The 21,682-nt window shown below is 45.5% G+C and overlaps 1 protein-coding gene across 1 annotated transcript; it reads right to left on the reverse strand.

Annotated features, from left to right (window-relative positions):
• Window positions 1-546: 546 nt before the first annotated feature.
• SLC25A20 (solute carrier family 25 member 20) lies at window positions 547-20,472 on the reverse strand. Its single transcript, XM_035106819.3, has 9 exons — window positions 20,246-20,472; window positions 15,802-15,894; window positions 14,071-14,198; window positions 10,125-10,215; window positions 7,422-7,539; window positions 6,986-7,058; window positions 5,191-5,300; window positions 2,983-3,107; window positions 547-2,880 (listed from the first exon to the last, which is right to left on the reverse strand). Exons 1-9 carry the CDS (start codon window positions 20,360-20,362, stop codon window positions 2,818-2,820), a joined length of 918 nt encoding a protein of 305 aa, XP_034962710.1. The 5' UTR covers window positions 20,363-20,472; the 3' UTR covers window positions 547-2,817.
• Between the last annotated feature and the right edge of the window lie 1,210 nt (window positions 20,473-21,682).

The raw sequence follows: 21,682 nt of genomic DNA on the forward strand, positions 1-21,682 counted from the left end.
GCAGTTGTTTCCTGCTGCTGCAAGGTTACCGGTAAGTGCATTAAGGCCTGCCAGGGAGCATTTTGAACAGAGCTTCCTCAAACCTGATGCCTGCTCTGGTTACACAAAATCCTGCTTTAGCTGGAGCTTTGGTTTGATGCAGCAGGGCACAGAGTCATAGAATGGCAGCGTTGGAAGGGACCCAGGGGCCATCTAGTCCAACCCCCTTGCAAGGCAGGAATCTCAGCTAAACCATCCACAACAGATGGCCATGTATTGTTTTAATTAGTAAGGCTGGTTCAAGGACTAGCAACCCAGAAGAGGGGCTGTGTTTTGTGAATGTTCTGAGAAAACTAGCCCCTTAAAGCCCCCCCCCCCGAAAAAGTACTGTTCCAGGGACAATGAATTACTAATATTTAACCAAATGACCTAAGCACTGAATGATGCAATATACTGCAAATGAAAGCAATCCTTTGTCTTAGATAGGAAGGAAATGACCAGCTTAATGTGTTAATGGTGGGCATCATGAAGTAATTTATTAATGTTTTACAAGAGATGAAACCACCATCATGAAACTATGCATATGATCTTTATTTTTTTTAAGGGAGCAGTTACTTTTTCAAAAGCTCATAGGCAGCTTGTGCAGGCTTAATTATCTTACTTTGGTAGAGGAGTATATTCTAGAGAGATGATTTCTCTTTGGAATGCCTCAAATATAAAAGACACAATGAGAAATGAGCTGAACGACTGACAGCCAGACAGCCAATTTTTAGTTAAAGCAGGATCTCAACTGTCCTGAAGGAGGCTTTCAGTCCCAGCCGAGTTAAAGTTCAATTTGTGTGTTTAACAACAGATTCTCATAGACAGCAACAGATACAAAACTATACACCAAGAGAACACGAGCAGCCTTTTGGGGTTCCCCGGAGAAGCTAGTATAGGATTTGCATTCCAAAAGAATCTCAGCCCTTAGAACAAGACTCTGGCTCTCATGATGGCAGAGGCTATTTTTAAAATAGCCTGGCTGATATCTATGAAAAGGAGGACAAGTCTCTGCCGATGGTGTAGTACCGTAACTCCGAAACGGAAAGTAAACAAAAACACCAAGACCAAATTCTGGCTGAGACTCAGCAAATGTATACAGTGGTGCCTCGCTAGACGAATGCCCTGCTAGACAATTTTTTCGCTAGACGAATGGGTTTTGCGGTCGGAGGTTGCCTTGCAAGACGAATTCGTTTTGTGAAAAATTCATCTAGCGAATCGCGGTTTCCCATAGGAATGCATTGAAATTCAATTAATGCGTTCCTATGGGCAAGATTTTTTTTAAAAAAAATCAATGCATTCCCATGGGATTCGCAAGACGAATTTTTCGCAAGACGAATTGACTCACAGAACGAATTAAATTCGTCTAGCGAGGCACCACTGTAGTCCTGAACAGGATTATTTTATCCCACTGAAACACTTTACAGATCAATAGTCCTGCCTTTACTGCCTGAGCATGGGATGTGCTTCAGCTAAAACACATCAGGCATGCGGCAAAGTCCTCTTGAGGAAAAACAGCAGTGGAAACAGTCACTCTGAAGTTGTCCTATTTCAGGCTCTTTCAACTTCCCTGTTTTAAAACCTCTCTTGACTTTGACACCACCATAATACAAGCACAGGTACGATATGTACCAGAATTCATCAATTGGCACCTCAGATATAACCATGAGGTTGGCACTTGTGAAGCTGGTAACTGGTATCACCGGCAGGGCCGTCTTAAGCATATCTGGCGCCCTGGCGTGAAGATCCTTCCGGCGCTCCCCCCCCCCGTTTCCCAGCACGGCTGTCTGGCGGGCACCGCAGCGCAGCGCCCCCTGGCGTATTGCGCCACCCAGCCTTGCCTTAGGGCCAGCCCTGATCACCGGTTACCAAAAAGCACCTATTGAAAGAGTATTTTAGGGGGAAAGGGGGCTTGAAACGCCCATGTTTCTGTGCTGACTTTCTAGGCAACTGCGACAGGATCTCTGAAGAAACCTGGAGATTAGACATTCATACAAGATTCTGCAGCTCTGTTAATTTTATATCTGTTGTGTCCAGTTCTCTAGCTTTCAGTGTGTGAACTAGTTCAAGCCAGCATGCCGTGCCACTGAGTGTGGGCCATACACCTCAAGGTAACAAGCAAGAGACTTAAAACCCAGGACCTGCCATAACTGAGTAACGCACAAGCCCCACTGAAGTTCATGGGACTGCTGAAGTAACATTTGTGTCCATGTGCAAGTCTCATTCATTTCCATGCTGCTTACACGGGAACTGTAGTGGCAGACTGTGTAGCGTCTGTAAACCAAAGCTAAACAATCTTCTTATGTGGTTGCATGCACTTAAGTGTGAAGTTTATCCTGAGAATTAAATGCACAGTGGCTAGATCTCCAGCTCCACCCTCCACCTGGTACCATTGCCACCATCCATGCGGTTCTTTACTAAGATTTTAAAAAAAGGGAAATTAAAATATTCCTTCTTTATTTCCAAAAGAGGCAAACGAGAAGGAAAAAAAATGTTTTAAGAAATTTGACACCTATTAATAGCAGTAAGGTTTTCTACTAGCAGCTTTACCCCTATGGCAACTTTGGGTTCAGAAGGCAAGTATGCATCTCAAGCTCCCAACGGGGATGAGAATTAGCTCAAGATTCCGAATGGCAACAACAGCCTCCTCCAGAGGAAGCGAGTAAGGCAAAAACCGGTTATTAAAAAGTAAGTCATTTCTACAGCTTATTTTGCTTCATCGTTCCATTTTGCTCCTCTAATGTGATTGCCTCCTTCCTCTTGTCCTCAGGTTCCCTTAGGAACACGTCCTTCCTGTCTTCACAGACTTGGGGCGAGCCAGTTAAGGAACTTCATGGCGACTTCAAAACCAAGGAAGCAGGCCTGGAGGAAAACACACAGAAAGGAATGAAATGATCCAAATGGAAACAGGGCTAAAAAATAAATAAATTCTACCATCTGTCGATGAGCCCACTCTTCACTTACTGCGTTGGCTGGGAAAGCCCTGATCATCACAGCGGTAAATCCCTTGTACAGTGACGCCACTCCTTCCTCTCGAATTAGCTCCCGGAAAACGTCTCTGAAGCCGTTGGGATACTTTCCTGGAGGAGCTGTTGAGAAAGGTAAAAGCATGCAAGTTATGGTTTACGTCAGGGGTAGGCAACCGAAGGCCCATGGGCCAGATGCGGCCCAATCGCCTTCTCAATCCGGCCCACAGACAGTCCGGGAATCAGCGTGTTTTTACGTAAGTAGAATGTGTCCTTTTATTTAAATGAATCTCTGGGTTATTTGTGGGACATAGGGATTCGTTCATTTTTCCTCCCAAAATATAGTCCAGCCCAGCACATGGTCTGAGGGACGGTGGACCAGCCCACGGCTGAAAAAGGTTGCTGACCCCTGGTTTAAGTCATCTCATGAGCCCCAGTCACTGAGAGGCCCTGGCCTGCTAAGGCAGCCTTGTGCTCCCCCTTCCTCCCTGTTTGCCCAGCAATCACTCTCCCTCCTTTCTGCACACCCTCAAATGATAACTACTGCTGTGGGACCACATTTTCTGCAGTGAGTTGAGAGTTAGGGAACCTGGCTCCTCCAGCACAGCCAGGAATGACGGAAGCTGTAGTCCAGCAACATCTCAACATCTACAGGTTCCCCATCTCTAGTTAGAGACCGTGATGTGAGCGACAATGTCCCTGCCTTGTGGGGTGGGGAGAAAGGGAGCTGTTCCTGTTTAGGGAAGCTTTTAATGTTTAATAGATTATTGTACAGTGGTACCTCTACTTACAAATTTAATGCATTCCAAACACACATTTGTAAGTAGAAAATATTTGTGAGTCGAATCCCATAGGAATGCATTGGGAGAAAAAATTCGTAAGTAGAAAAAATCCTATCTAAACCGCATCCAAGATGGCGGACGGAGCTCCATTCGTAAGTAGAAACATTCGTAAGTAGAGTTATTCGTAAGTAGAGGTACCACTGTATTTTAATATTCTGTTGGGAGCCGCCCAGAGTGGCTGGGGAAACCCAGCCAGATGGGTGGGGTATAAATAAAAAATAAATTATTATTATTATTCCTTGAAATCAGCCTTGAAATTAACCACTTGCCACTCACTCAAGGGTGAGTAACTTGCCAGGTCCACTGTACAAGCCACACTGTGACGAAGATGCTCAGGCAGGCAAAACTTTCAGAACTTATCTGAATGGCTTGTTGAGAAGGCAAGGCATGGCCGTGGTGAAGATGCTGTACCAGCTTTACAAAGGAGTCAAGGAACATTCTGGCCCGCTTCCCACCTGTCCCACCGACTAACCCAATCTAATGAGAAATCATTAGAGGCATACCAATGGCCTGAAAATACCAACTTCTTTTAGCAAACAGGGATTGCAACTTGCAGGATGCAGCACTACAACTCCCAGAAACCACACTGGCTGGGGCTGATGGGAGCTGTAGTCCCCAAAGTGCCACAGGTTCCCCTCTCTTTGGGTCCCCGCTCTTTGTTTGCAGGCAATTATATTCACCACAGCTGACAAGGCAAGCAGCTATTTGCCTCACCAGAAAGCCAGCACAAAGTTTCCTCTGGAAAAAAACTTCCGGTAACAGAAAGCCTCAAGGAGGCTGCAAAATGGGGCCATACCGCATTTGGGTTCCAATTCCCATAGTGAATAGAGTTGCAGCGGCAAAGCCAACAATTAGGAGGGGAGAAAAGTGAGAATTTGTGCCGCACTAGCAACCCAATGGCCACAATGGGAAAGGGCAGTCATTGCACAGAGAAGAAAGATGCAAATGTCTCATCAAGCTCCGGATTAAACCAGAGAGTGTGGCACGGGCTGTTGCCCAGGAATGATGCTCAGAGGAACTCACTAAAGAAGGCAATGTGCAAATGAAACCTGAAAGAGCGAATCCTTCAATGTGCATTCTTATCCTAAGAATATTGCGGAGCTACAGTGGAACTCAGGGTGGGGAGAGCCATGGATAGTGTTAGCCACACCTCCATGTTTTCTCTAATTACACTAAGGTGAAATTAGCAATGAGTCACTCAAGATGCACACAAGTTTACTGAGCGCTCATTGTTCCCATTTGGTTTCCCTGCTTCATTCTCAGGCAGCCATCTCTTTGAATCATGCATTTCAAAAGGTAATGGAAGACAAAAACAGCAATCTCCCAAGATGCCCACCTTTAGGTTAGAGACCAAGCTGACTCACCCGTCTGGAAACGAGACTTCAACACATCTGGAGGGATCGCAACAGCCCAGTTAAAAATCCCTGCCATGCCACCTGCAAACAGAATCCTGGGTACACTGAGGTCGCGGACACTGCAGAGAAGATTAAAAAGAGGGAGGGAGAAAGAAAGAAAGAAAGAAAGAAAGAAAGAAAGAAAGAAAGAAAGAAAGATTCTTCAGTGTCCTCCATCACCAATTACGTCTGTTGTGAATGGTCACAAGGTGCTTATTCTGCATAAATTTAAGCTTTATCTGCATTAGCACGGACCATGCTTTTTTTTTTTGGCATTTTATCATTATTTGACACTACTGTTCACAAGGTTGTGGTTGTTCTATATTTTTGCATTCCGAGGACGACATTTCACATATCTGTAACCCATGAAAGTGCAAGCCGTAGACTGCAGGGTGCCACAAGACTTTTCAGTTTCTATTTATGAAGATCACAACTTCTTGGGACCAGAAACGCAACAGACACCAAGGCAGAGGGGATAGAAGGCGGGGAGGTTGGCACAGTGCAAGGGCACCAGCAGAGCCAATTTGGACTTTTCCGTTGGTGCACCTGCACTGCACCAGGCTCCCCACTACCTCACCCCCTGTAGTGTCACAGCTCTGCTCCACCCAGCAAGCTGCTTTTGTTCTTGATAAGAGGAGTTCCTGCAGTGCACTGAAAAGAGGAAAACTTTCCTGCTACAACTCAGGTCAGAGAAAGACGTCCTGTCATAATTACTATGTGGATTCCTACACTCTGCCCCTGTGTTATACTACAAGGCACATATGACGACGAAGCCACTTAGGCTTACTTTACAGCAGACATCCCCAAACTTCGGCCCTCCAGATGTTTTGGGACTACAACTCCCATCATCCCTAGCTAGCAAGACCAGTGGTCAGGAATGATGGGAGTTGTAGGCCAAAACATCTGGAGGGCGGCAGTTTGGGGATGCCTGCTTTTCACTTCAAATCCTTTATAGAAATGTAATCTTGCTATTGCTATTTTCCCAGTAGTGATGTATGGAAGTGAGAGCTAGACCAGTGTTTCCCAACCTTGTGCCTCCAGATGTTTTGGGACTACAACTCCCATCATCCCTAGCTAGCAAGACCAGTGGTCAGGAATGATGGGAGTTGTAGTCCCAAAACATCTGGAGGCACGAGGTTGGGAAACACTGAGCTAGACCATAAAGAAGGTTGATCGCTGAAGAATTGATGCTTTTGAATTATGGTGCTGGAGGAGACTCTTGAGAGTCCCATGGACTGCAAGAAGATCAAACTTATCCAATCTGAAGGAAATCAGCCATGAGTGCTCACTGGAAGGACAGATCCTGAAGCTGAGGCTCCAATACTTTGGCTACCTCATAAGAGAAGAGAAGATATTGGGAAAGATGGAGGGCACTAGGAGAAGGGGACGACAGAGGGCGAGGTGGCTGGACAGTGTTCTCGAAGCTACGAACATGAGTTTGACCAAACTGCGGGAGGCAGTGGAAGACCGGAGTGCCTGGCGTGCTCTGGTCCATGGGGTCACGAAGAGTCGGACACGACTAAACAACAGCAATCTTGCTATTAGAAGCAGTGCATTTTTTAAATGGCTTTCCTGTAAACAAATGCAACAAAACTAAAGAACACATAATCAAGTATTTGAGCATTTCCCTGGAAACACTTGCCAATGGCGTGCATCACGTCCAAGCGTATGGTGTTTTTGATAATTAAGTACACAAGATGATCCTTACTCAGCAGCAGGAAGAATTTCCTAGAAGTACTGGTGGGAAACGTAGGGTTTTACTCACCTCTGCCCTTCAGGTGTCAAAATATGTTTAAGCCACTCATAGGTCATGAAGTACATCCCACTGGCTGGAACATCTGGTAAAGCAAAGGCAAATTCAGACTTAGAGAAACAGAGGCACAACCGGGGCCTGGCTTGCAAGGAACATTCTGCAAGGAAGGAAATGATACAGAACATTCCGCCAGGCCCCAAAGCGGAACAAAGTGGGCTTGACTCCTTGATTGAGACAGGGGCAGAGCTGGGGGGGGGGGAGAAAAGAAGCCAGAAAGACAATGTCATCTGTGATTATAAAACACCAAAGGAGCAATTCGGTGCCAACCTCCCCCCTCTCCTCTTTAAAAATCTAGCTACTTTTATTATTTTAACAAAACTTTAAGAAAAAAAATAACATTTACAACATTCCACAAACAGGGCTTTAGGGGCACTTGACCAGCAATTACCTCTCATAAGGGTGAGCACCGTTCCTTTGTAAACACCTCGAATGCCAGCCTCACGATAAAGCTGTTTGGCACAGTCCATAGGGCCTCCATATTTAATTTCACCAGAGGCTGCCTGGATCTAAGGGAATTAAAGAATGATTTTCTCATCAGCTATAACTACACGGTTGTACAAATGCCCCTAAATCTAGAACTCCTGAAAGGCAACTCTGCAAATTTGATTCCTTCCTCAGAAGTCGACTGGGTGATGTGAGGCCACAGGATGTCAAGTGATGATTGTGCACCGAAGTGGTGGAAATTGAAATCCACTCGATATACGGTAAATACCGGTATTTATTGCATATAGCCATAGGCCATCACAACTGCATAAAAATACACAAACGGAAAGGATAAGATAAAGTCAGAATGAAACTCAGCTTCAAAACTTCTTGTGGTTGCTCTTAATTTTAGCTTGCTCAAATTAACGAGTCGCTTCTGCAAGCCTGGTGTTAACATTCCATTCAAAAATTCACACTCAAATTGAAATTGAGCAAACTACCAGCTGCTCTGCCTGTATCCTTCTTCCCCTTCCAGCTCTTTAACATCTAATTCCCTTATCTAGTCCCAAAAGAGCCTGCAAAAACTTCTGTAAAGTGTATCATTCATAACAGTAATCAAATGCAACATTTAGTGACCGCCTTGCGGAGTAGTCAAGCTGTAAACGGATGTCTACAGTGGTACCTCGGTTTACGACGACGATCCGTTCTGGGGAGCCGTCGCTCCCCGAGATCGTCGCTCCCCGAAGGCACGCTTCTGCGCATGTGCGAAGCGCCGATAGAGCACTTCTGAGCACGCACGTGCGATCACTTCTGCGCATCCGCGCGTGCGGAACCCGGATGTAAATACTTCCGGGTCCGCGGCGGTCGCTCTCCGAGTTCGCCGTAAACGGAGGTGGTCACAAACCGAGGTTCCACTGTACTTGGAAATAAACAGGCAAGCTGTTTATATGGGGAATGAGAAATGAACCTGCCCATTCAATATGTTCAGATAACCACCGGCTGGATTAACGGGCGTGTTACTATGGGGAGCTTTCAATAAGGTCTGGAGGTCCAAGGCTCTTGGGAAGCCAAGAGCAGATATGCCTGGTGGGAGCTACCCCTATTTCCCTCCCTGGTCCAGGGAAACTGATCTTGGGGAAAGGGTAAGAGACTGTTCTGGTCTACAAGATAGGGCCCATCAGAAGTGAGAAGTCCTCTGGAGAGAGTTACTTGACAGCCAGGAAAGTGTCAGGGTGCACCACAGGCCCCTGACCGTTGCCTCTCCGAGAAGAGAGTTCAGATGTAAGATAATTTCACCGCGAGGAACTGCAGCAGTGGGGAAGGGGGCTGTAATAAAGTTGAAAAAGCGCTGTCACTGACAAAGAGGCAGGTTGCTTTTTTAAGAAACGCCACAGGCCAAAGCTGAAGCCTGAAGACCAAGGAGAGAATTATGTATCAGTGTCAGATAGGGCAGCAGTAGGTATCATAGCTGCCAAGTACCCCGTTTTCCCCCGGGAAACCCCCCATTTTTACTTACCTTTTCCCGGTGGTCTCCCGTATCACTTCATCTCCCGTTTTTCTCCGTTATTTTCTCCTGCCGGCGGCCATTTTTTTCCTTTCCAATTTGCCCTTCTATGGGCACCAAAAATGGCCGCCGCTGGCTTCAAAAGTCGCATTTACGCATGTCCGGAAGTGCATAGACGCGACTTCCGGTGTCGGCCATTTTTGATGCCCATAGATGGGCGGAGCGACACCGGAAGTTGCGTCAACGAACTTCCGGTGTCACACGGCTGCCGGTCCCGGATTTTGCAGTCCTGGACTTGGAAGGTAAGGTAGGTATAGGACCCTTGCAAATACTGTAACAGGCCCGTCAACCCTATTGGGAGAACACTGTCCTAACCAGTTCAGCGTAAACATGCCAGGAACCTCCTGCAAGCTACTGCAGGATGCACAAGCCTCTGGCCAGATGACTGGACCTCTGTTCCACCCATCGCTTTCCTCCTGCTCCTGCAGTCGTCACTGCACCCCACTTGTAGCACTTATATGAGCAGTATCATTAAGAAAACATTGCTGGTGGGAATGTGATGTGCCAATGGTTAGTAGTTAAGAGGCGGGGCATAGTTTCCTAGCAATTTTAACATCCTCTCTCGTTTGTATCTATACACACTTCCGCAGATACAGTGGGACCTCGACTTACGAATTTAATCCGTTCCGAATGCACACTCGTAGGTTGAAAACTTCGTAAGTCGAGTTTCCCATAAGAAAAGCAGTTTCCCATAGGAATGCATTGGAAACAGAAAAATTCGTAAGTCGAGGAAACCGCATCTAGCCACGAACGGGTTTTCCGTTCGGATGTCAAACATTGTAAGCGCGCGGCCACTTTTTCCACTCGTAAGTCGAAAACGTCGGATGTCAAGGAGCTCGTAAGTCGAGGTTCCACTGTATGTCTTTTTTACACACACACACAGAGACACACACAGACTCATATGCTTAGCCAAGTGGACTGGGGGACATCCAAAACATTTAGAACACTTTATATTTACATGGTGTCCTGCTAACCTCAGACTGAAGGCTAGAGGACGACACCCAGTGATAAGGAGGAAATATAAGGATGCAAAGCTTTTGCTAGGGCGCAATGGCCAGACAAGCTTCCTGGAAAGGTTGGGTGGCTTCCTGAAGCCCCTCTTACCTGTAAAAGGCACTTGATTCTCTCTCCCGGAGCCATGATTACAGTGGTGAATACCCCAGAAAGCATGCCTGCAGCAAAAAGCTGGGGATATCTGCATAGGAATGAAAGGACATTAATCACGGGATTTGCCTTTTCCTAAACACAGGAAGAGATGTAGTGATGACTCCTAACTTGGATGGTTTTCTAAAGTGAATTAGACCACTTCATGGGGGTGAAGGCTAATAAATTCCTTTGTCAGACTACTGGTCACGATGCCTATATCTAATCTCCAGGATCAGTGTCAGTATGCCCCTGAACATCAGTTGCTGGGGGGTCACAAGTGGGAGAGGGCTATTGTGCTCATCCTCTGCTTGTGTGCACCCCAAAGGCATCTGCTTGGCCACTGGTCAGCCACCTATTGGGTTCTTGAGTCCTTACTAGGCCTTGCCATGCCACTGTATTAAATCAACAACTGCTCAGCAGCGCGGCACTTTAGACTCTGCTCTTTCAGAGCGCCTTTCATTTCCAGAACAAAAGAACTAAAAATGCCAGCCAACTATTAAAAATACCTATGCATATTATCAGGGCTGTTCCCTGTCAACGTTTAAAAATCCCAATTATGTGCCAAGAAAACCAACGTTCTGAGCAAAATGTAATCATGCAATTAAATGATAATTTCATCGTCTTTATTCCCCCCCGAATTTTACATCTCACCAGGTGCTTCAGAAAGAACCTCAGAGCAGCTAACAACAATTTTAAAAAAATAACAAAAGCCAATTAAAAATATAAAGGCAGCAGGAGCAGTCATTACAGAACCACAGTAGCAGCAGATTCAGATAGATCGCTACAAATTTTGAACAATATTTGCATATTCCCCCCCCCACTCCCAAACTTTAGCGCAGGGGTGGGGGCGCCTCAGGTCTCATACAGGCCTCAGTCCAGCCCTTGGGACTCTATCACGGTCACATCTCCTCTCTCAAGATCACATAGCTTGCTCTCTTTTCTTCAAACCCTCCTTGAGGTTTTTTACCTTGCTGGAATATGGCCTTGAACTCCAATAATGCAAGTTTAAAATGAAATAAAATTTACACCTGTTGTTCCACCCACCTTTGCCCCTGGCCCCATGCACCATGTTAACCAGGATGCAATGTGACCTTGGTCTGTCTGAGACTCCCCACTCCCGCTTTACTGGCATGATGGGTGGGGGGAACTGCCTTAACAAACCTCAGAACAGCCAAAATGAAGCACACCAAAGTGGAGCTCTTCAGAATCTCTCTCTCTTTTTTAAATGTCCCTGAAGAATTTAGTATCATCAGCAAACTTGGTCACCTAATGTCAGAAAAGGCAATGTAGGTGGTTTCAGAAAGAGATTAGACGGGGTGGGGAGGACCTCATCCATCCCCACCCCACTGTTGATAAGCTGAATACCAGCAGAGGGCCTTCTTGGTAGTGGCGCCCGCCCTGTGGAACGCCCTCCCATCAGATATCAAGGAAATAAGCAACTACTGTATTTTTCGTTCCATAAGACGCACTTTTCCCCCCTCCTAAAAAGTAAGAGGAAGTGTCTGTGCGTCTTATGGAGTGAATGCATGATCCCTGGAGCTGAATTGCCCAGGGGCTAAAGGCAGATCAAGCTTTTTTTTTTTCAAGAAAGAGCTAAAAGCTAACAAGAGGGAATGAGCCCATTGAAAGGAACCCGCTCAGCAGCTGATTGCAAGAGATCAGGGAGGGAGATAAGAGAGCTAGCTCCCTTCCCGGCCCCTTGCCTAGGCCTCAATTGTTGTCTGCAGAGAGAGGCTGCTTGTTTCCCCAGCGACAGCTGATTAGATTATCTGTCTGGAAACTGTAGAAATGGGCCCCTTTCCTTTCCTAGAGAAGCTGCAGAACTGTGAGTTGAACCCCATAAAAACAGGATTTTTTCCCCTTTGCAAGGAAACTCAGCAACTTTGAGCTGATCCTAAAAAATGGAGCTTTCCCCCTTTGCAAAAAAAGATGCACAACTCTGAGCTGGACCCCCCCCCAAAAAACGGGGCATTTCCCATTTGCAAAAAAAAAGCTGCACAACTTTGAGCTGATCCTAAAAAAGAAGCTTCCTCAAATATTTAATGGGGGCAAAGGAACCTAGGCCTCTAGGAGTTGGCTGCTATGCCTAGGACAACTCAAGAAAGCAAAAAAAAAAATTCTTGTTTTCCTCCTCTAAAAACTAGGTGCGTCCTATGGTCAGCTACGCCCTATGGAGCGGAAAATACGGCATCTTACTTTTAGAAGACATCTGAAGGCAGCCCTGTTTAGGGAAGTTTTTAATGTTTGATGCTGCATTGTGTTTTTAATATTCGATTGGGAGCCGCCCAGAGTGGCTGGGGAAACTCAGTCAGGTGGGCAGGGCATAAATAAATACATTTATTATTATTATTATTATTATTATTATTATTATTATTATTATTATTATATTAGGGTGGGGTTCAGTCCTACAGGGAATGTGCTGGCGAAGGAGACCTCTTTTCCCCAGCCCTCTGAGTCCACTATGACAGAAGGCTAGAACCTCCTGCCTATCTATCACCTGATATCATCACGACACCAGAGGATTAGTAGGTGAGCAACTGCACCCAGCTGCCAAAACTGGCCTATGAGAAGCAGGAGGAGATAAAAGATCTGGCCCACCAGGCCCTAAAGGTTCCCCACCCCTGGATTGGACAAACTCATGGAGGAGAAAATTTACCAATGGCTACAAGTCATGATATTAGCTCCAGGGTCTAAGGATCCTGTGTCAGAAGACCGGTCATTGGGGAACGACTGTAGAGGAGGGCAACTGCCCTCACATCCTGCTTGTGGGTTTCCCATGGTCAAGTGACAGACCACTGTGGGAAACATATATATAATTTATTATTTATACCCTGCCCATCTGGCTGGGTTTCCCCAGCCACTCTGGGCGGCTTACAACAGAAAAATGGCATAAAATAATCTATTAAACATTAAAAGCCTCCCTAAATAGGGCTGCCTTCAGATGTCTTCTAAAAATCTGGTAGCTGTTTTTCTCTTTGACATCTGATGGGAGGACGTTCCACAGGATAGGCGCCACCACCGAGAAGGCCCTCTGCCTGGTTCCCTGCAACTTGGCTTCTCGCAACGAGGGAACCGCCAGAAGGCTCTCGGCACTGGACCTTAGTGTCCGGGCTGAACGATGGGGGTGGAGATGCTCCTTCAGGTATACTGGACCAAGGCCATTTAGGGCTTTAAAGGTCAGCACCAACACTTTGAATTGTGCTCGGAAACCTACTGGGAGCCAATGTAGATCTTTCAAGACCGGTGTTATGTGGTCTCGGCGGCCGCTCCCAGTCACCAGTCTAGCTGCCGCATTCCGGATTAGTTGTAACTAATCCAGGTTAGAAACAGGTTGGCCTTTAGCAGGGCTGTTCTTATGTAAGTCTGCAAAGAGCTGAGGTATGAGACAAATTCTGGGAATCCAGCAGGATCCGGATGCACTTAGCTATTTGGAGAACTGAGGGCATACCAGAAAGATGTGTACATCGTGGGAAGGTCGGGTTATGTACATCACCAAGTGTAGGCTCAGTGAAACAGTCGTCTCGGCATACAAATGGGATTTCATGTGTTCAGGCCCACTATTACGAGGAGGTGTTACGAGCCTGCCATTATGTAACACACACCACACTAATCTAAAATATAATCCTTCCTAAATAGATGCAAGTTTTGCCTGGGAAGGAAACTATGCTGCAGCAGCCCACACAGTGTCTGTTTTCAGCCGGTGCAATCAATCCCACGCTTCCAGGAGCTTTAAAGCTTGCCAGATTTATTCATTTCGCAAAAAAACCACCCCTATGTATATTTATAACGGGGAGGGGGGAAATGACACAGTTCTTGGCTGCAGTGCCGGAATGTGCAATTTTATACGTCACAGTAGCCTGGAATGCCTCGACAGCCTGTTGCTAGATTATCGGAAGTCACTCACGTCAGAACGTCGTTGGGTGTCCTCTGCTGGAGTTTTTTCCCCAAGCCGAATCCAAAGAAACACACAGCAAACATGGGGGTCACACCAACAATCGGAGCCGCCATCCCTTTATACAAACCACGGACTCCCTGCAGGACACAGCAAGGCAGTGGATTACTTTAGCTTTTCTGCAGCACTTCACAGGGGATGCTATTTCACCATCGGATTATCAGAGGCAGACCCTATTCAAGATAGCACAAGTAGCTGGTGGGTTATTGTGAGGAAGAAGGGAAGCCGAATTCATCTGCAGCCATACTTTCTTAAGAAGCGTGTCAAGAGGCTCTCTTCACACATCATGGTAAGACATAAACCAGGCATCCCCAAACTTTGGCCCTCCAGATGTTTTAGACTACAATTCCTATCATCCCGGACCACTGGTCCTGTTAGCTAGGGATCATGGGAGTTGTAGACCAAAACATCTGGAGGGCCGCAGTTTGGGTATGCCTGACATAAACCATGGTTTATCATGCATGAGCCAATTGCATCCGCTTTGTGCTCGGCTGTACAAACCGCACTATATCTGATCCGGCGTGGTGGTTCCTTTCACTCAAACAAATCACAGTGGTGACCTAAGAACAAGGTTTGGCAGAAACAACTACTCCCTTTCCCGGTCTTAACCAGAACTTGGCATTCCCATCTTAACAAGGATTTGAAACAGATTAAGAGGGAATCTAGTTGGCATTAACCACGGTTAGAGGTGGTGCAGATGTAACATTCAACCACTGTTAAAGAGGACAGTGGGAAAGAAGGGCAAATTTGCTGTAGAAATTGGAAGAGGAGGAGGTAGAGCATGGAGCTATAGATTTCGGAACTATAATTAATAACAATGCAGTAATGAAAGGGTTACAATATTCTTCCCTACTTTCTTTAAGGTAAAGGAATGGCAAAAGGATTCTGGGATAACATCCAGAAAGCCCCTAAAAGCACTTGTATAAATTACACATAAAAAACCACGCATGGCTACAGAAAAACCATGACGTGTACACAGATTGTACATGTGTTGAATGTAGCAGCCATAGTCACACATCAAATAAACCATGGTTTATCGTGATGTGCACCAGTTGCCGTGAGCTTTAGATTTCTGCACTTCTCCTTCCACCTTCTGTGTTGCTGGACAGAAGCATTCAGGAGCATTTAATTTCACTTTTAGTAAGCCATTACTTCCCATTCCAGCCAAACCTGGGATTGCAGATGGACACTACTGTTTCAAAACAGGCCAAATCCATAGGTTATGAAGCTGGTTAGTTTAATCAAACCAGAGTTAGCGTAATTCAAGACCCCCGGTTTGGGAAAAATAGGAAGTTGTGTTTTACCAAAAGCAAAATGCATCTACAGTCCTTGTTCCAATCACAGAAGACAAGGGGAGCAGGGAGGAGCCTAAGGGTTGGGCACAACACAATAAACCTTATCATGAAGTGCAAACCAGGCCACTGTGCAAACAGCCCCGAAATGTCAGGTGTCACACTTTCACAATTAAATGTGCTTAGGAGTTGGACAATTACCTTTCACCTTTATAGCTAACTAGTTCTCCTGTCAAAAAATAAATTTCCCATTGAGTCACTTGAGCATGAGTCATTTGATTTGATAACCCAAGCAGCTCTCCATCTTCAGCAAGACATCACTCTGACACAATTTGATTTGGAGAAGCAAGTGATGTTTCTGACAGGCATCACAATTGAACTGACACAATACCTCAGCGACGAGAGTCTTTCTGAAGCAGTCAAAGGTCCCAGAGTAGAGTGCAGGCTTCCCAGGCAAAGGTTTCGGTTGAGTCTGTAGCCTGACCTGCAAAACAAATTGAAGTGGGGAGGGAATGCAATGAATGCAAACATTCTCTCTTATTATATGTGGCCCTTTTTATTAGGAAATTTCTAATAGAGACAGTTAGCCACCCACCCATAGCTCTGATTCCCTCAGGCACCTTTCTCCTAACCCATCACATGACCCTCATGTTTTCCGTCTTCAAATCCACCCCTTACCTGATGAAATAAGAGTGCTGTGTAATGGGATTGAGGGGTGGCAGTTGGCTTGTTTGGTGGCCTAATAAATTGGGACTGACAGACCTTCGGCTAATTATATGGCTGAATAAGAACTGCAGAGATAACATACAAAATAAGCCAAAGAAACAGCCTTCCTCTGTCAAGGTTGGGCCAGAGCCTAAGGGCAGGATCTCCTGAAACTCAGTCCTGGGAGATTAAGGATTCATGTAGATTTCTGGATGAGGCGGCTAACATGCTCTGTATTACTGAGACCTAAGGTGATGAGCTGGGAGGAGATGATCTCTCTCAGCTGTGCTCACTTGGGCAGTCAGTTCAATACCAAAACAGGCTCAATGGTCAGTGAGAACCTAGTCCTCTCTAGGACTACCATCTGTCTCACTCAGTTTCCTGTCAAGATGAGTGCCAGCTTTGAATGCCTGATGCTGGATAATCAGGGGAGATTAGGATTTCCACTGATGTACCAACAATCACTGCTGGTTCAGAGTCTCCCAGCCTGACCTGATGCAGGTTAATGCTGAGGATCCTAGGAAGGTTAAGCACTATCATCATCAGTGCTTTTTTTCTGGGGGTACGCATACCCCTAAACATTTTGTGAATCTAAGTTTGGCCTCATTGAGGGGCAGTATTTCAATATGTGATGTATGGAAGTGAGAGCTGGACCATAAAGAAGGCTGATTGCCGAAGAATGGATGCTTTTGAATTATGGTGCTGAAGAAGACTCTTGAGAATCCCATGGACTGCGAGAAGATCAAACCTATCCATTCTGAAGGAAATCAGCCCTGAGTGCTCACTGGAAGGACAGATCTAATGATAATTATGGTTATATAAGCTAGATAAGGGTAAAAGATGCAGTAAACTTAATCTTAAAGAAGGAACCTATGGAGGGAGGGAAGGTGGTTGAAGGGTTTGAAAGAACGCGGTATTTTAATGTTTAAAATCGTTATGGAAGGAATGTGAATAATTAAACTGCTAAAGATGATTTAAAGTGAAACTCAGAAGGAAGAGATCAAGGGAAGTCATTTAATATTGTTAAAGTTAGAAAAGAAAAAAGAATCTTTTAATGTTTTTGTTCTTTTTTTCTTTTTGTATTGTGTATTTTTGTGTGATTATATGTTTATATTGTTTGTTTGAAAATGAATAAAAATTACTTTTTTAAAAAAATCATTGTTTTATATGTACAAAAATTTCTTTTAAAAAACTTAATATTTTTTATTTTATTTTTTGAAAAAAAGAGAAAGACTTGTGCCAGAAACCCTGGACAGCTGCTACCAATGGTCTGATTCAGTATAATGAAGCTTCCTTTGTATTAAAACTATTGATTTTGCCTGGGCTAGGGCAGTGTATCAGTTCAGTTTCTGGAATTTCTGGGGTACAAGAATTCCTCCACTGACCACATTCTTCTCAATTCTGTGTGTGACCAAGCCAGCATACAAAGGGCAAGTCCTCCACGCTCCTTTTGATATCTGCCCTGTTTAAAACAGTATGCTAGAATCTCCTGATCTAATGATTAGCAGGAGGGAGCATACAAAGGCAAAGTCCATTGTCCTTGGTTTCACAAGATCAAGAACTTCCAACTCATCCGATTAAGACAAAAAATACACTGGAAACGGGACTATAAAAAACAGGATTAAAGAGGTTTCATCCAGGTTGCAAACCTGCGAGGAGGAGAGACAGAACATTATAAACTGGTAGATGAGAAGGCACTGTGACACTGCAAGCAGAAACATTCTGCTGTTGGCAGAAATCTGGACTAAGAAAAAGCTGGAAAAGCCCATTTGCACATATTTGCTTTGTGCAAACAGGTCATGGGGAAGGACGCTGGGAAGCGATGGAGAGCACAGCCTGAAAATCCTACTTCTTAACCGCTCATACATTTATCTCCTCTAGAGACCTCAAGGCTGTATGTGCAGCTCTTCCCTGATCTATCCATTGTATCTTCACAACAATTAGGCAAGGTTGTGCGGCTGAATGGGGATTTGAACCTGGGGAACTCTAGGTTTAATCCTGCACAAACCATTACATTACTCTTCAGCTGCCCTCTCCCAGTTCTGTGATCTCACCCATATACTTTCAAAACCTATTTTCACAGCTGTAAGGGTTAGAACTTTGCTTTAAAAAAGAAAAGAAAAGTGAACTAAAATTCTTAGAAGATGCTGCATTCAGTAAAGGTAAAGGGTAAAAGGACCCCTGACCATTAGGTCCAGTCACGGACGACTCTGGGGTTGCGGCGCTCATCTCGCTTTATTGGCCGAGGGAGCCGGTGTACAGCTTCCAGGTCATGTGGCCAGCATGACAAAGCCGCTTCTAGAGAACCAGAGCAGCGCACGGAAACACCATTTACCTTCCTGCCGGAGCGGCACCTATTTATCTACTTGCACTCTGACATGCTTTCGAACTGCTAGGTTGGCAGGAGCTGGGACCAAGCAACGGGAGCTCACCCCATCATGGGGATTCAAACCGCCGACCTTCTGATCGGCAAGCTCTAGGCTCTGTGGTTTAACCCACAGCGCCACCCGTGTCACCCATTCGGTACCCTGTACCAAATTCTCCTCTAGTGTAGAAATCCCAAGGGCTTGAAAAATGACTGGGAACAAATATATTTTATCAAGATTGGCCTCCCTAATGCTTCTCCTCCCAAGGCATGTCACAGTATAACCTATGACCACATTTCAGAGAACAGGTATATCTTGTTCTACCTCCATGGTTTGGAAAATAACTAGGATAACCAAGCTGAAAGATTCCATGACCCAAAGCAATTTCACCATATGCCCCATGCACCCAGGATACATGGTTAAGAGACCTCTAGTGCAATGCTATAGCCGCCCAGAGTGGCTGGGGGAACCCGGCCAAATGGGCGGGGTATAAATAATAAATTATTATTATTATTATTATTATTATTACTAATTTTTATTGATCTGCCGTAAAGGCATGTACCGTACAAACTTAACACATAACCATGTGAACAAAAAGAACCACACACAAAGCAGATTCAGTGCATGTGTGTATATATATTTATATGTGTGTGTGTGTGTATATATGTATGTATAACCCAACCACATAACTTCTGGTGTTGCTGTTGCCAGTTCACATAAAAATACAAAATTAGAATACAAAACGCACAATAAAAATTCATGCCGTATCTGCTGGGAAGTAAGGGTCCATTAATTCATTGGAACTTACTCCCAGGTCATTGGGCAAAAAACTGCAGCCTAAATGAGGGAGGAGAAAATTAACAATGAATATGGACCAGAGATCTTACCACTGGTATTTTACCATTTTTATCTCTTTTTATGACTCGGGCTTTCACAACGTTGCCATCAGCCCTATCACAAATAACCAGCTTGCAAAATCACAACTGGCCTGTTGACAAGGCTCTACCTGTGTGCAATTAAGCTGGCACTCCTAGCAGAGGCCTAGACGCATCTTCCCTTCCCCTTGCAAAGGAGACAGCAACACAAATATTTCCAGTGCAGTTCCCAACACCAGCAATGCTCCATTGCTCTTCTAACATTTAATTAACTTTAGGAAACAGCAGCAGCAGCTCATGCTGTCCATGTTGCTTTCATAACTTTTTTTAGGTACTTTTGTATTTTAGTTATTAAATGCACGAGTTTTGCAAACCGCATAGAGGACATGATTGGTGGTATAAAAAGTAGTCATACATTTAAAATAAAATTAATTTTGCATTGCGAGGAGGCGAGCCTGAAAGCCACCACATTGCAGCTTCCGACATTCCCCTAAGAACTCCCTGTAGCATCAGTGCAGGGCGCTCTGGTTGTATGTGGGGAGTTGCTGCCAAGTCTTTTCCCATTCTGCTTCGCGCGATGCATGACGGGGCTGTAGTTTTTTTGAGCCCGCGCCATTCGAAATGCCATTCATTCTTGGGATGGGGGTGCAATACCGGGGGCGGTAGTCCATGGACCAGTCTATCCGAGCCTTTCTCAAACTTGCATCCCTAGATGTTGTTTTTATGGACTACAACTCCCATCATTCCCAGGCAGGACGGCCAGCGGCCAGGGATGATGGGAGTTGTAGTTCAAGGACAGCTGATTTCCCCTCACTCGCGAGCCTCAACCCGCGCGGTGCGCCCTGGGGCTTGTAGTCGCCAGGTCTCTCTCCTTCGCCCTGCTCCTCACCTTGATGGTGTCCAGTGGGTGTCCCACGAAGACTAAGCAGACCCCTCCGAAGCCGCCTGCGAAGAAGTTCTTCAGGGGGCTGATGGCCTCCTGGGAGGGCCCTTTCTTCTCCGCCATGGCTGCTCCGGAGGCGAGGTTGCCTGTCCTGCCCCGTCCTGCCCTGCCTCTTGCTTAACTACTCCGAGCGACCTTTACCCTCCTTTTCCCTCCGCAGCCAGTCCGGACTCGAAGCACAGAGAGAAGCCTCCGGCCCGCCTAGAGAGGCCGCAATTGTTCCGGCTTCCGTCGTCAACAGCAGCAGCAGCAGCAGTTGAACGTAGAGATAGCGAACGTAGAGATAACCCCTAGAGTAGGCGCACTCCCCCCCCCCCACTTACTGGCGTTGTTTTGAACGCCCATTTATCCCTGTGGCAGTTCCGATCCTGTATTTTGTAGAATTGCCATTGAGTTCAGTAGGATTGCTACTACTACTACTACAGCCCGTATTTTTAATTTTTTGTCGGAAGTCGCCCAGAGTGGCTGGGGAAACCAAGCCTGATGGGCGGGGTACAAATAATAAATTACTGCTACATACATTATTATTATTATTATTATTATTATTATTATTATTATTATTATTATTATTATTATATTGTATTGACAGAGTATGTCCTGTATTCCAGGTCTTCTCTCCCCCCCCCTCCAAGTTAGGGGTCCTCTCCAAATGCATGGGTTTGAAAGGATGTGTAGAAGATCATGTATTTATTTTTATTGGGTTTTATAAACAAGAATAATGTTATACAAATAAGTATATCAGAGAGCCAGTGTGGTGTAGTGGTTAAGTGCGGTGGACTCGTAATCTGGTGGACTGGGTTCGGTTCCCCGCTCCTCCACATGCAGCTGCTGGGTGACCTTTGGCTAGTCACACTTCTCTGAAGTCTCTCAGCCCCACCCACCTCACAGGGTGTTTGTTGTGGGGGGAATTGTTAGCCGCTTTGAGACTCCTTTGGGTAGTGATAAAGAGGGATATCAAATCCAAACTCTTCTTCTTCTTCTACCAAGTTTTCTCATGTCATTTTGTATATCACAAAAGTAGCATAATAAATGTGGGAAATTATCTACAATATATGTTTCATTATTCGTGGTCAATGTATAAGTTCTTGGTTCATGAATTGGACTTTAAACAATTAGGAAGAAGGAGGAGGATGGGAGGAGAGGGGGAATGGCGAGGGGGTGGGGTCATTTAAGCTCTGAGTAGCAAAGCACAGGTGGATTTACAAATTCATGGGTATGGGTGTGCGTGCGTGTGACAAAACTCCAGAGGGCAGTTAGACGGCAGTAGATTGTAACGTCCACCAGATGGGGGGGGGTGGATCTCCCCCAACCGTACTGCACTGCCTGTAATTTTGCCAGAATAAACGTAGCAGCCTGGCATGCATAGTTCCCCTCATCCCTATT

This window comes from Zootoca vivipara, chromosome 2, assembly GCF_965207765.1.
Source record: "Zootoca vivipara chromosome 2, rZooViv2.hap1.1, whole genome shotgun sequence".
Taxonomy (NCBI): domain Eukaryota; kingdom Metazoa; phylum Chordata; class Lepidosauria; order Squamata; family Lacertidae; genus Zootoca; species Zootoca vivipara.

Excerpts from the sequence above, each read along its gene's own strand:
- SLC25A20 (XM_035106819.3), bottom strand. The coding sequence starts at position 20,362 with ATGGCGGAGAAGAAAGGGCCCTCCCAGGAGGCCATCAGCCCCCTGAAG. Across the intron at positions 7,540-10,124 it reads GAATCAAGTGCCTTTTACAG|ATCCAGGCAGCCTCTGGTGA; the intron begins GTAAGAGGGGCT and ends TAATTCCCTTAG. Across the intron at positions 3,108-5,190 it reads GAAGTCTCGTTTCCAGACGG|CTCCTCCAGGAAAGTATCCC; the intron begins GTGAGTCAGCTT and ends CTTTCTCAACAG.